The 14341-nt window shown below is 38.6% G+C and overlaps 1 protein-coding gene across 1 annotated transcript in view; it reads right to left on the bottom strand.

Annotated features, from left to right (window-relative positions):
• Positions 1-1193: 1193 nt before the first annotated feature.
• Positions 1194-14341, bottom strand: part of F9 (coagulation factor IX) — a 49549-nt gene continuing 36401 nt past the window's right edge. The window contains exons 7-8 of the mRNA XM_062183933.1: positions 3785-3899; positions 1194-3094 (exon numbers count right to left, since the gene is read on the bottom strand). Coding sequence (XP_062039917.1) covers positions 2547-3094; positions 3785-3899 — 663 coding nt within the window. The 3' untranslated portion in view covers positions 1194-2546. The remainder of the gene's footprint in view (positions 3095-3784; positions 3900-14341) is intronic.

The raw sequence follows: 14341 nt of genomic DNA on the forward strand, positions 1-14341 counted from the left end.
AATATTCAGAAGAACCAAAAAATCATATTTAAACAGCAAGTTAAAATGACTATACTATATTAACACACTTTTCTGAACTCAGCAAGATTTCCATTTTAATCTGTCACTTCCAATATTATAGCAGCATGTTTCAGCCCATTTAGGTTAAGTAGCTACAGCAATTTTGAAAGCACTAATGATTCATATATGACAACTGCAAATGCCCTAGGCAGAATCCAACCAGGGCCTGGCTCTGAATCCACCAGCTCTCAGGTGGGTTTAAAGGCTCCACTTGTTTAGTGTTGACAACATGCTGCAAGTGGCTCATGATAAATTCAGTCATTTTGTAGCTCATGGAAAAAATGATAACTTTGGCTCAGAGGTTTACAGGCCCAGGAGCTCCTCCCTCTGCCATAGGGAAGACCAGACACAGGATGTATGAGGCCAGTTCCCCACTGCTGCCTTGGCAAGGGATGGTCTCCATGGCAACATGGCCAGAACATCTCACTTTTACCAGTTGCAGAGTTCTGAGGCAACAGAATTTGAACAGTCATTCAAATTTGAAGTAACATGTTTCATGCATGAATTACAATCTCCTTAAAGCCAAGGCAAACAATTATAGTGTATCCTCTTTTTGTCTTCCTGGGCAACAGTAGCAGAAGTGATCTCTTTCATTTGTTCATGAAACCTAAATATCAGAAATTATTTTGATTTATTTGTTGTCTCTTTTCATGATACTCAATATAAGACTAATTTCTACTGTGGGATAAACATGGATTCAGAGTAAGCTAAGGTTTATTGAGCAGATACTATGCAGCAGTGTAGTGGGCACTGAGAGAGTAACTTACATGTTACAATATTTGTTGTAAAACGAACAAAAAACATGAAATTATAGATTATCAAGGTCAGAAGGGCCTTGGGGGAATATCCTATGGAAGTCTCTCAATACATAAATGGAGAAATCAAGTCCCCAAAGTGGGAGTGATGTACCTTTGTGACAGGTTCACAGCTGCTTAGATCTAGTTCTCTCTGGATACAGACCTCAGTCCACTCCACGACACAGCACACACTTACTCGTGAACCCTGGGTGGTTACGGAGCATTGCTTCTCTGCTGTGTTGCATTGCATTTGGACATATTTTTCCTAGTGTTTGGCTGAATATAGTGCTTGGAATACTTCTCTGTGAGCTATTTAACAAGAAACAGTACAAGGCATTTAAGAATATATTTATTGATACTTATGCTTGAAAGACTTAAGTGAAAATGTTTTAACCAGCAGAACTTCAAAGAAATAAGCAAGATTGAGGACTGTTTGAGGATGTCAGGAGAGTAGCAGGAGAATTCAATACAGAAGGATTAATTGTGATCAAAATGTTCTTTGATGAGCGTGAAACCAGAAAGGAGGGAGTTAGTTGGCTGATTAGAACGATTCATGACTTGGATCCTGCTGCATACTTCTCCACTGAAGGGATATACTAGTCCAGGAGACATGGTTTTCCCATCCTCTGGTCTAGGCAACTTCTCACTTGGCCCTGGGCAATGCTGGAGGCACACTGTTGGATTCTTCTTTGAACACTCTACAAGTTCTAAATTGCACATTGACTGTTCTCTTCTTTGTGTTAGCATTCTTTTCTTTTTTCACACAGAGATCAATATATCTGGGTTAATGTCAGTTTTTTGAGTTATAATGAAATGCCAGTCTTGTTTTCATGGAACCACCCCAATCAAACTTCCATAACTGTCCAATTACAAGCTCTCAGGGAACTAATTTTGATTATTTATTGCTTCCAACATTTACTTACATCAATAAGTTTGTGAAAGAAACTTTTCCCCATGTTCTTCAGGCACCTTACTTCATCCCTACATTTGGAAAAGCAAGTCTGCGACCAAACTGAAAGCAAGCCTGGGTCTGATAGACTCATATATTTGTGTACAGCAGTTAAAAAAAAAGCCCCCTTTTCTGCTTTAATGGCTGTAAGGAGAAAAATGGAGAAAGAGAGTGAGAAATAGAAAAATTGATTTGGGGACTGAGAGTTGTAAAAGATAAAGGGTTCAGGAATAATGTTAAAGGAAAATAAGTGGTGTCTCTGATGAGTTAATCTGTCTGTCAGTTTCTCCTATGCTCTTTCATTATGAATGTGGTGCTAGCGTTATGATGGACTGGAACAAGATTCTGGATCCACACCTAATAAATATTGATTATTTTGCTGGGTGGGGCAAGAAAGGTTTGGAACATGAACTGCTGCCAAGGGAGAATCAGGTGAGTTGCCACAGTGGAGAATTATAGCATTTGACAAGCAGGGTGGAGAATGTCATAATTTTGTCAAGAGCCGGGTTTGTAGGAATGGTCATGATTTCCTACCACATTACATTTATCCAGTGATTATATTTTCTAATTCACTTACTCTTGTAAAATCTGAATCGCAGACAAAATTCTCCCCAATAAAGAGAAAAATGCAGTATCTGTGGAATGTATATAACAAGAGATGGGATGGGAAAGTGATTAGTTATTAAGAGGCCCTGTCCATTTTTAATTCTAATGAATCAATCTTGGAAATACATTTTTCTTTAAGTGAGCTTTGTTTTTTCCTTAATCCAGTTGACATACCAGGATACCCTGGTATATATTCCATATTTCCCTTTAATTGCACATTCTTCACCCCAGCTAATAATTCCAGTTAAGAAACTGGTTCCTTCCACTTCTGTCACATGGGGCCCTCCACTATCTCCTTCACATGAATCTTTACCTCCCACATCGAATCCAGCACAGAACATGTTATTATAGATGGTGAATTTTGTGGACCGAAGGCATGTGGCTCGGTCCACAAATGGAACTTTAAGGTACTGAAGAATTGAAGCTTGTCTCCCTCTGTTGAAGACTCTGCCCCAGCCACTCACATAGCCAGATCCAAAGTTGAGGAAGATGTTTGTGTATTCTCTGTTGGCAATGCAAATAGGTGTTACATAGCTGTTTAGTGTTAAGGGTTTATCCAGTTCCAGAAGAGCAATGTCATGGTTGTACTTATTAATAGTTGCATTGTATTTGTGGTAAGGAATAATTCGAATCACATTTCGCTTTTGCTCTGTATTCTCAGTCTCCTGAATGTTATATTCACCTATCAAAGATAAATTTCATTTTCAGTAACAATCTTTCACATAATGAAACAGATTTTCCAAGTGTCCACTTGGCATCCCCAACCTAACAGCTTTCAAGTGTTAAAGGTCTCAATGTTACATTATGTTGATTTGGTTAAATGCAATGAGAGTCAGTGAGTATTTTTCGCACCAAAGAACAATTTAGGGCCATCATGAAGACAGTTTCCTTCAAGTATACCATTACAAGTCTTACAATGGGGATAACGATTCCACTTGTCATGATATATCCTAGGCTTTCCCAATTTTAAGCATTGGTTTGGTCATTAACTCAAATTTTGGATGAGGACTTACATAGGTCATGCCAGGCATCAGAGATACAAAGATCAGTGACATGACACTGGCTTTTGAGAAGGCTCAGCATGGTTGGGGAAACAGCTTCTGCTTTTTGCCTGGCCCAGCCCTGGCTGCTATGGGCATCTGGGGAGTGAACCAAAATAATTGTACCCTACTGAGATAAGTGCTAATATGAGTACTCTAAAAGAACAATGGGAGCTTGGAGGAAGGAGCAAGTTAAGTTTTGAAATTCTGGCCCTTCTATCATTGCCCAACTTATTGAGCAATGATCTTACAAAATCTTAGTAAAATATGATGCATCAATTATGTGGAGGATCTGGTGATGCTTCAGATGATTACCATTTTTGTTTCTTTACCTGCAACAACTGTAATATTATCATCCGGTTTGATACAGTGGGCTGCAGTTACGACCCATTTTTCATTAATGATAGAACCTCCACAGAATGCCTCAACTTTGCCATTCAGAAGGACCTGTGGGAACAAAATTAATAAATTAGGAATCTTGACTTAATATAGAGCCATAGTACAACAACAACAACAAAAAACAAACACCACAGTGAAGAAACCAAATATTTCCAACATGCCAAAAAACAAACGCAAAAACCGAGGTAACAAGAACAAGGAAGACACTATGACGCCTCCAAATGAAAAAGACACCCCAATTCAAGATTATGAAGATGATGAGATAGAAGAAATGCAAGAAGCAGATCTCAAAAAATTGGTAAGATCATTAAGAAACTCTCAAAAACAAATTCTTGAACTACAGAAATCCTTAATGGACAAGATAGAAAATCTCTCTCATGAAAACGAAATATTACGGAGGAATCAAAATGAAATGAAACAACTAGTAGAACAAGAAACAGTGACAGTGATGAGAAAAAATAATGAAATGAAGAATTCAATAGATCAAATGACAAACACATTGGAGAGCCTTAAAAACAGAATGGGTGAAGCAAAAGAGAGAATATTGGACTTAGAAGACAGAGAACAGGAAAGGAAACAGGCAAACCAAAGAAAAGAAGAGGAAATTAGAAATGTAAAATATATTGTCAGAAATCTACAGGATACTATTAAAAAACCCAACATTCGGGTTCTAGGAGTTCCTGAAGGCATGGAGAGGGAGAAAGGATTAGAAGGCCTTTTCAGTGAGATACTAGCAGAAAATTTCCCAGGTTTGGAGAAGCACAGAGGCATTAGTACAGGAAGCTTATAGAAACCCTAATAAACATGACCAAAAGAGATCCTCACCACGACATGTTGTAATCAAACTCACCACAGTGAAACAGAAAGAAAAAAATCTAAAATGTGCAAGAGAGAAACGTCAAATTACTCTCAGAGGATTTCCAATTAGACTCACAGCAGACTTCTCATCAGAAACCCTACAGGCTAGAAGGGAATGGCCAGACATAGCCCAGGTACTAAGAGAGAAAAACTGCCAGCCCAGAATATTATATCCTGCAAAGCTCTCATTTGTGAATGAAGGTGAAATTAAGACTTTTCATAGCAAACAGAAACTGAAAGAATTTGTTGCCACTCATCCTGCCCTGCAAAAGATGCTTAAAGATGTCTTACACACAGAAACACAGAAACATGGTCACCAATATGAAAGAAGGTAAAGGAAGGAAACCTCACAGCAAAAGATCACAGGAAGCTCAAATTCTCTTTGACATAGAATTAAACTCTGATGCTCTGTTAAAGCAATGTGTTAAGGTAATCTATTACGTTCTCTTGATGTCTGTTAAATTCTAATTGTTCAAAAGCAGCTGAATATTTATTAAGAGCTATGGGTTATTTAAATATGTGCTTATTTTCAAGGATCTGAATAATCACCTTGTAACAACGATCAAATTTGGTCTATGTTATGTCATGATTTTAAGGAATCTTATTTCAACCAGATATTTTGGATTTTGAACCTTCTTGGCATTCTTGACAGGCATTCAAAAAATCAAAGTTTCAAACAATCTGGACTCTAAAATTTCCAGTAAATCTTGGACTTTGGTTTTTCCAGTTTGGGCCCAACTGAAAAAATCGAAGGACCTATGTCTCTCATCTTATAGAGACACCAACTAATCAGGCTATTTGGATTATATTAGAAGTACTGTCAAGATGTGACTTGGTACTAAATTTTAAGTTTCTATAATGGAAAATGCTATTAATACAAATGTTTGAGAATTAAAAAGTCTAATGATCTTGTGTTACTAGACATGATAGTTATTTAATGAGAAAGCCCCAGAGGCCTAAAGGGTTAAATACTTGTAAAATCCTACAGGTGCTTTCAAAAATACTGTGAAGTAAGCAAGTGCCTCTTGTTGGTTGATGAGTTTATAATTTTAAACATGGCAACTTAAAGTCTTTTGTCATCCACAGTTATATATGATTTGCTGCTCATAAAACTAAATTTGTTGTTGGTTCTGTGTTTAGCTGTCCTCCTATAGGTTCCTATGGACTTTTTCCAGCCACTTCTATTGTATTCAGTACTTTGGGATGGCTCTGTAAACACATGAAGCCAATAATGTATTAACAGTACCAACTGAGAGAAACTATGGTTAACTGAGGTTACTAAAAACAAAAAGTAACTCAAATTAATTGGCAATCTACAAAAAGAGTTAAAGATTTTTAAAGCTATTGTTAAAATTGCTATATTGGTCTATCATGTTATGTTATATGTGTGTACATATTGTATGTCCACATGGGAAAATTTTATGAAGAGTTTTATTTTAAATGCTTATAGATAAGATTGTCCATAAATTTAAGCTGCTAAAATTAATCAAAGATACATTTTAATTCGTGTGACCTGAATCTCTGCATCATATGTTTTATACTTGTTGGTAGAAAGAAACGAAAAACATTTTATATGTGTGTGCTTAAGTTCACTGGTTAAACAAATTGCACCATGTTAGATATTTAAGAGGTGTTTCCAAATACATGATTCTTAAAATTTATAGAAGGCACTGGACCTTCTGGTAAATGTTTTCTTAAGTTGTTATCTAATGGTTGAAACTATTTTCTAACTATCCACGTAATATTGCTATTGTCAGCAAGCGATCTAGGACTTGCTCCCTCATTTCTCTATTCTAAGCCCAACTTGTTCTTTCATTTCTCTATTCTCTTCAAGGTAGGAAACTAATTCCATTATGAAGGAATCTGTAGGATGCATAATTTAATCTTTAGACCTTATAAAAGAGATGGCTAACATTTTTCTGTAATAGCATAGCCAAAATAAGAGCTTAATTTATAATCTCATAGCTAGATTCACTTCGCCATCAGCGAAGTAAACAGTAAGTAGAAAAAAACCTCCCTTTCAGACCAAAGGGAAAGAAAGTTTTAAAGTGAGAATATAATTTTCCTCATGGGCATTGTCTACCTTAGAAAAACTACTACAGAACATGCCTGTGACTATAGACTTGTAGTTCAGGCCACCGAAGTTTAGAGATGGGACTTGGGCACTCCCTTGACTTGCATCCTCTGGTCTGCTTTAACACAAACCAGGAGGAAAAGAAAGCTAGGCATCAGAAGCAATGGGTGGCAGGCCTATTAATGGCTGATCTGTACAGTGATCTGCCCTCAAGGAGAGCCAACAGGCTAGTCCACTGCAGTGGCTTTCAAAGTGGTAAGCCTGGGCTTCAGCAGAAGTCAGCTTGTGAAGAGACCTGGCAGCTATGCCAAGAGTTGGATCACTGGAAATGGACCTGGCCTGGAGTCGAAGGATGCCCAGGTCAGAGCAACAGATCTTATTGGCTCTAAGCTGAAAAGCCCTTCACTCAGCCCAACTTCCAAAGTGACCACTGCAGCTGAGGGGACGGCCAAGTAGGGTCAGCAACATTGCAGGCAGAACTGTAAATTTCTTGTTAGAGATGCCCCCTGCCTTTACCTGGCCAGCTCTCCTCCCAGGCCAGCTAAGTAATGAAAGTCAACGGAGTGCCTTCCCCCAGGAGGTTTACACCTCCCTTAGGATGTACCCCATGTGAAGAGATAGATAGGTCTGGGCCTCTTAACTTACAAGGCCTAAAGCCCAACAGATTATTATCAAGCCCCTTCTATCAGGTTCTATTTGCCTCTCAATCAGAAAACTTAATTGTAGCTTAGACAGCACCTTTCTTAGCTCCTCTAATAATGACTCTGTCCTTTGTTCTAGACCCTATCTAGAGCACTTGGGCCTCATTCCTTTGTAATCATAACCTCTACTCTACCACCAATGGCTCTACTCCCAACCTGTGTGTACTGATGATCCTCTTCCCCACTTAATGCTGTATAATTGTTCAGACCTGGCTAATGCCACTCTTAGGATCATTGGTTACTATCCTCACTCTGTCTTTTATGACCTTGTCTAAATATGATCAGAGTTGGCAAACTTGGAAGGCTTCCATAGCCTTGGCGACTCATGACGAGAGCCTAGGGTGGTTACTGGTGCAATAAACTAGAGTGTCAATTTGTTGAGTCAACAACAGTAGCCACTGTGCACTTGCTCCTCATGTGGGATCTCTGTCCTTAATGTGCTGTACATTGTGCTTTAATGCTATAACTAGTACTCAAACAGTATGTTTCACTTTGTGTTTCTATGTGGGTGCAAACTGTTGAAATCTTTACTTAATATATACTAAATTGATCTCCTGTATATAAAGAGACTTGAAAATGAATCTTGATGTGAATGGAAGGTGAGAGGAAGCAGGAGAAGGGAGGATTGCGGGTGGGAGGGAAGTTTGGGGTGGGGAGGCCATTGTAATCCATAAGCTGTACATTGGAAATTTATATTCATTAAATAAAAGTTAAAAGAAAATAAAAAAAGAAATTAGGAATCTTACTGCATAATATATTTGATACAGAGCAAAATAAATATGTGTGCTCTATAAAGGAGGGGCTACAAGTTGGTGTCTAGGTTCTGGCAGAAGTGGAGTTTCTCTGGAAAGTGTCTGCTTTGCAGGTGAATTAGCACTTCTGAGGCACACTCCACAAGCATTTTTTCTGTGACTGTCTTTGGGAGAACTGACAACGATAACCACAAAGGAGAGCCTTTGTGGAGTCAAATCTGAGGAATGGCTTCTTTTGGTGATGTGTGGTTCTTAGAGTCAGATTTTCTGATGGCACAAATTGCCATCTCGACTCCTCGAGATGAATGGTTATCATTGAGTCTCTTGTCCCTGTAAGAAGATAGCTCTTTGCTGTAGGTCCTTAGAGAAAGAGTAAAACTATTGATTTTTCCAGGAGTCTTTTCAAGCCCTTTCCCAACTGGAATTTGATGAAATGTGACCTGAGGCCTCCCTAAAGGCGTGTTTATAACCAGCCAGACAGTGAGGAACAAGTAGGACTCATGAACTCTTCCCATTTTCCCCTTAGTCATATTCCACTCCTCCCTGGTTGGATACATAACCTGCCTTAATCTAAAAAGGTCTACTTAGCTATACTTGATGTGGGGGCAAAGTGTACAAAGGTGTTTGGGTGCTGCGTTCAGCCTGGGGATGATTACATAAGCGGCCAATCCATTTTTTTCTCTTCTCCTTGTATAATTACAGAAGACAATGACTATCTCAATATCTAGATCAATTTTTGAGAATTTCAATTCCAACATAAGCAGGGGGCTTGATCTCTTTTCATGAAGAACGCTGAGATGTGTGAACACTAGAGGGCGCACTCAACATTTGGTTAACCCTGTTCCTGCGCAGACTGGCTCTGTGTGAACTCATGGTCCTTTACTAAAACACATGTAGTCCTAGGCAGAAACCTGTTCATAAACAGAGAGGGAGTAGGGCTGTGTCCCAGATAATTTCTGGGGCATGTCTTTTTGTAGGTTCCTTTTGTCAGGAATTCATCTTACTGAACATCTATTTTGTCCTAGACACCAAAGCACTAGCTTCTTATCTGGAGACTGGAAACCTATGGGGCTGAATACTCTGACTTCCTTTTCTATACTCTGGCCCTCGCTGTTTGTCTGGCTGTTACTTTTTATTTAGAAAAGGTTTTTAAAACATAGAAACATCCCTACATAATATAATAAACACACCCACATACTATAATAACCACCTAGACTTGAAAATCTTCCTAGTTTTAAACATTTATTGGATGCTTATAATCTTTGTGCTTTATATATTTAATACTTAACATGATAATTTATAAAGTGATATTAATATACCCTTTTCTATAGAAATTCACATGAACTCTCCCAATGTTAGATAGTGGTGAAACTAGGAAGCAAATCCAAGTCTGTCTGACTCTTACGTTTGTGCTATTAAGTACCCAGTATTTCTTCAAGTGTTGTCTATGGGCCAATTGCAGTACAATCATTCAGGCTGTTTATAGAATGCAGACTTTGGGGCTTATTCAGACTTAATTAATCAAAACATCTGGTTGGTACAACTGGAAAAAATGAAGCTGTCCAGAATATTCTGACACATAATTAAGTTTGATACATAATGAATCCGAATTTCCAAGACTAGGCATTCTTTATGTTTTAAAAGTGCTCACTTCAGGGGCCAGTACTGTGGTGTAGTGCTTTAAGCTGCCGTATGGGCAGAGTCCTGGATGCTGCATTTCTGATCCAGCTCCCCACTAATGCAACTGAGAAAGCAGCAGAAGATGGCTCAAGTCCTTTGGCCTTGGACCGACAAGGGAGACCTTGGTGGAGTTTCAGGCTCCTAGTTTTGGCCTGGCACAGTCCAGAATGTTGTGACCATTTGGAGAGTAAACCAAATCAATCTCTCTCTCTCTCTCTCCCCACCCCATAATTCTACCCTTTAGATAACTAAATAAATCTTATAAAAAAGCCCCAGACAGGGCTGTTAAACACTTTTGGGGACTCAGTGAAAAATGAAAATGCAGGAATCTATGTTCAAATGCCAGGAAAATAGTGTCACCTATGATAGATACCAAAACTCAGAACTTATCCACTTATTCCATGGTCTCCTCTCACAACGTATCATTTTAAAATATTTGGTACTTAATGCTGTGTTCCTTAGAGGATGGAGATTTTGTTGGGAGAGTGCAGACCTTCAGAGGTGCTCAAAGGTTACACCATATATTCAGCAAACTCTGTGGACTCTCTGCCTGCCAGCCACAGGATGCTGGGTCCCAACAGTGGAGGCTGACTCAGTCATCCCTTATCATGGCCTACTGCAGCAATCAAGGCAGACCTGGTTCCCAATGGATGAGCTCATTTCCTAGAATGCAGGTGGGCAAGAGGCTCGTCCCCCACCATTCACTCTCTAAATGTGCTGTGCCACATTGCTGGTTGGACATGCCTGTGGCCATACCCCCTCCTGAGACAGCACAGCACTTGTGCATCTTACTTTAACCCTTACTGCACTTGTGCCCAGGCCCCTGCTTGGAGAGGAGTGTGGCAATGGTAGTTGGGTGTGAATCAGGAAGCAGCATGTGCCTATGCACTAGGGGTTTGTGATGGCTGTAGTTAGTAGGCAGATGTAGGGAGGAAGAGTCCGGGTTGGTTAAGTCACAAGATAGTAGGGGAGAAAGAGGTTGAGAAAGCACCCAGGGAGGTGATGAATTGTGGCTCTGCAGGTATCAAAGCTTCCAAGTCCCCAGGCCAGGCTCAGGTTTCTTATTGTACTTCAGGTCCAGAATACACATGCAAAATATTAGTGCAGGACACTTTTCAGTGCAGAGTCCTGTGCAAGTGTATGGGTCACAAGACCACATGCCTGACCCTGAGCCCAAGTGACTTTCATAACCAAGGCAATTTGGGCAACACAGTTCTGCACAAGTCCTGATGGTTACAACAGAACACATCTGTTTAAGTAACTAGTATTAATAATTCGGATGCAATGGCAGAATGTTGCTTCTCCTATGCCTGCTGTTTTTTTTTTTTTTTTTTTTTTTTTTTTTTTTTTTTTTTGGCTGGGGGTGGTAACTGGACATTTCCCAGATTAGTGGGCTAGTTAGGACAAAGCAATGGTACCCTTGGCCTCTAAGCTCAGAGACTATGATGAGGCTTGTCTGACTTCTGCCAAAGAATTGTTGCTTGGAGCTTCTACTGCTTTCTGGTGGATGGCAGAGAAATATGGTTGTATTTTTTTTTAGGCCTGAAGAGGCTTATTGCCAATCCCTGATTGGTATTAGAAATTTTAGTAAGCATCTTGCCAAAAAAGGCCTAAAATATATTTGTATTTAAAGATATTACAAATGAGTTGCTTTTGGAGTATTTGCTTGGCTAACTCTGGATTACAGTTATTTGAATATTAGCTATTTAGGGGATGAGCTATCTGCTTGGCCAAGGACAAGTTCTTGCAAGATATGACTTCAAAGAATGATGGCGAAAATGGAAAATCAAATGTTCTGAGCAAGGCAGCTGAGTTTTAAACCACCAAATCCTTTCATGTTTGTCACAGCCTAACAGGAACATGTTTTCCCTCTTTCAAACATACACACATACACACCAAACATATCTACATGCATCTGCAAAATACACATTCACATATCTGTATTTATGTTCTTCATTGACAATGCAAACACATAGCAATAGCTGTTGATAGGTTGTTCTTTTCCCAACCTTTAAAATCCAATCTGGCCTTTCCCTGTGATTTCAATAAAACCGTTACTCTATTTATGCACTGCAGCTTTACAATAACCAGTTTTCTATCTTTGCATGTTTACATTCTCATATACAAAGCAAAAACCATTTCTACGTGATGTACAACTTATTCTGCTCTTAGCTGTTCTTTATGCAACCCTTAGTCTTAGGTTATTTTTCTGGGCACAGAGGGGGCATTCATTGGGTTTTCAGTGGTTAGCTAGTCATTGAAATATATAATGAGCAAACAATTTTAGAGGATAATAATCCAAATGTTCTGGCCAAATTAGGCTTGTGGAGCCAAGTGAGATTGTATATGTCATGTTCTTATTGCTCCTAATTGGAATTTTATCATCTCAGCTAGGAATAATACAGGGTTACTTTGGCAAGTTTATGGTATTTCTGTAGCCTTAAGACCTTCATGTAACATTTCCAGTCTTATAAAAAATAAAGTTTTGGTTTATACATGGGGAATTTAAAAAGTTCTTTGAAAGTGTAACTGAAAGATAAATTTGTTTTGGGCAAAATTTTTGAAATCCACACATATGAAGTGTATCCAGAAAGTTCATGGAAAACTGTGCTATGAGAAAACTATGAGCGTTAAATTGTTCTTTGCAGCAAAGGAAACCACTTATTTTTCAATTCCATTTTACTTTTGTCCATATGGTAATTTGGCATGCTGTCTGCCACTGAGTTGTATCTTAATTGGACAGAAAAGATTTGATCTGTGTAATAAGCAGTACAGGTCAAGAGCTCAGGTACATTTCAGGATAGTTTCAGGCCAAAGCTGACAGAAGCTATTACTAGGGAAAAAGTTCATATCTTTTAAAGATTATTTTGACCAAAAATTAAATAAGTAATTGACAGACTGCCTCTCTGGCCTTTTTTTTGTAGGTTAAATTGGTTAAATATTGGCAAATGCAAATGAAACAAACATAAGGATAAGGAAAGCTTCACTGCTTGGGTTCCGTTGTATTTCCTTTTATCAATGTAGCAGAATGATCTTAAAATTATTAAATGTTGCATAAATAAACCTCATATAGAACTGAGGTCCATGATTAGAGAGAAAATAGGAAGGCCAAATTCTTCCTATAGGGGGCCAGACAGATTTTAACCTGAAGCACAAAAGGTGAGAAGTCATGGGGCCAGGTTGCAGATGCTCGGAATTCTCAAAAGCCAGGGTCACAGTTTTGGAGCAAAAACCAAATTAAACATTTAGAAAGTCAATATATTGTGATGTTCCCTCAGATTTCACCCTTTGAGCTGTTGATAAAAACGACCTAGTAATACAGGTGTTGCCAATTCCCATTTTTAGCTTTTTTCTTTTTTTTTTTTATTAAACTTTTATTTAATGAATATAAATTTCCAAAGTATAGCTTATGGGTTACAATGGCTTCCCCCCTCCCATAGCTTCCCTCCCGCCCGCAACACTCCCCTTTCCCGCTCCCTTTCCCCTTCCATTCATGTAAAGATTCATTTTCAATTCTCTTTGTATACAGAAGATCAGTTTAGTATATATTAGGAAAAGATTTCAACATTTTGCCCATATAGCAACATCAAGTGAAAAAACTACCATTGGATTACTAATTATAGCATTAAATAGCAATGTACAGCACATTAAAGACAGAGATCCTACATAATTTTTTTTTTCAAATTAATTAATTTTCTATGCCATTTCCATTTTAACACCAGGTTGTTTTTTTTTTTTCATTTCCAATTCTCTTTATATACAGAAGATCACTTCAGTATATAATTAGAAAAGACCTCATCAGTCTGTGCCCACACAGAAACGCAAAGTATAAAAATACTGTTTCAGTACCAGTCATAGCATCACTTGGCTTTAGATGACACATTAGGGACAGATCCCACATGGGGTGTAAGTACACAGTGACTCCTGTTGCTGACTTAACAATTTGACACTCCTGTTCATGGCGTCAGTAATCTCCCTAGGCTCTAGTCATGGAGAAACCCTGCAAGATATAGGCACAGGCAAAGACTTCCTGGAAAATACTCCAACAGCACAGGCAGTCAAAACCAAAATTAACATTTGGGATTGCATCAAATTGAGAAGTTTCTGTACTTCAAAAGAAACAGTCAGGAAAGTGAAGAGGCAACCGACAGAATGGGAAAAAATATTCGCAAACTATACTACAGATAAAGGATTGATAACCAGAATCTACAAAGAAATCAAGAAAATCCACAACAACAAAACAAACAACCCACTTAAGAGATGGGCCAAGGACCTCAATAGACATTTTTCCAAAGAGGAAATCCAAATGGCCAACAGACACATGAAAAAATGTTCAAGATCACTAGCAATCAGAGAAATGCAAATCAAAACCACAATGAGGTTCCATCTCACCCCGGTGAGAATGGCTCACATTCAGAAATCTAC

The sequence above is a fragment of the Lepus europaeus genome, chromosome X (assembly GCF_033115175.1).
Source record: "Lepus europaeus isolate LE1 chromosome X, mLepTim1.pri, whole genome shotgun sequence".
Lineage (NCBI taxonomy): Eukaryota > Metazoa > Chordata > Mammalia > Lagomorpha > Leporidae > Lepus > Lepus europaeus.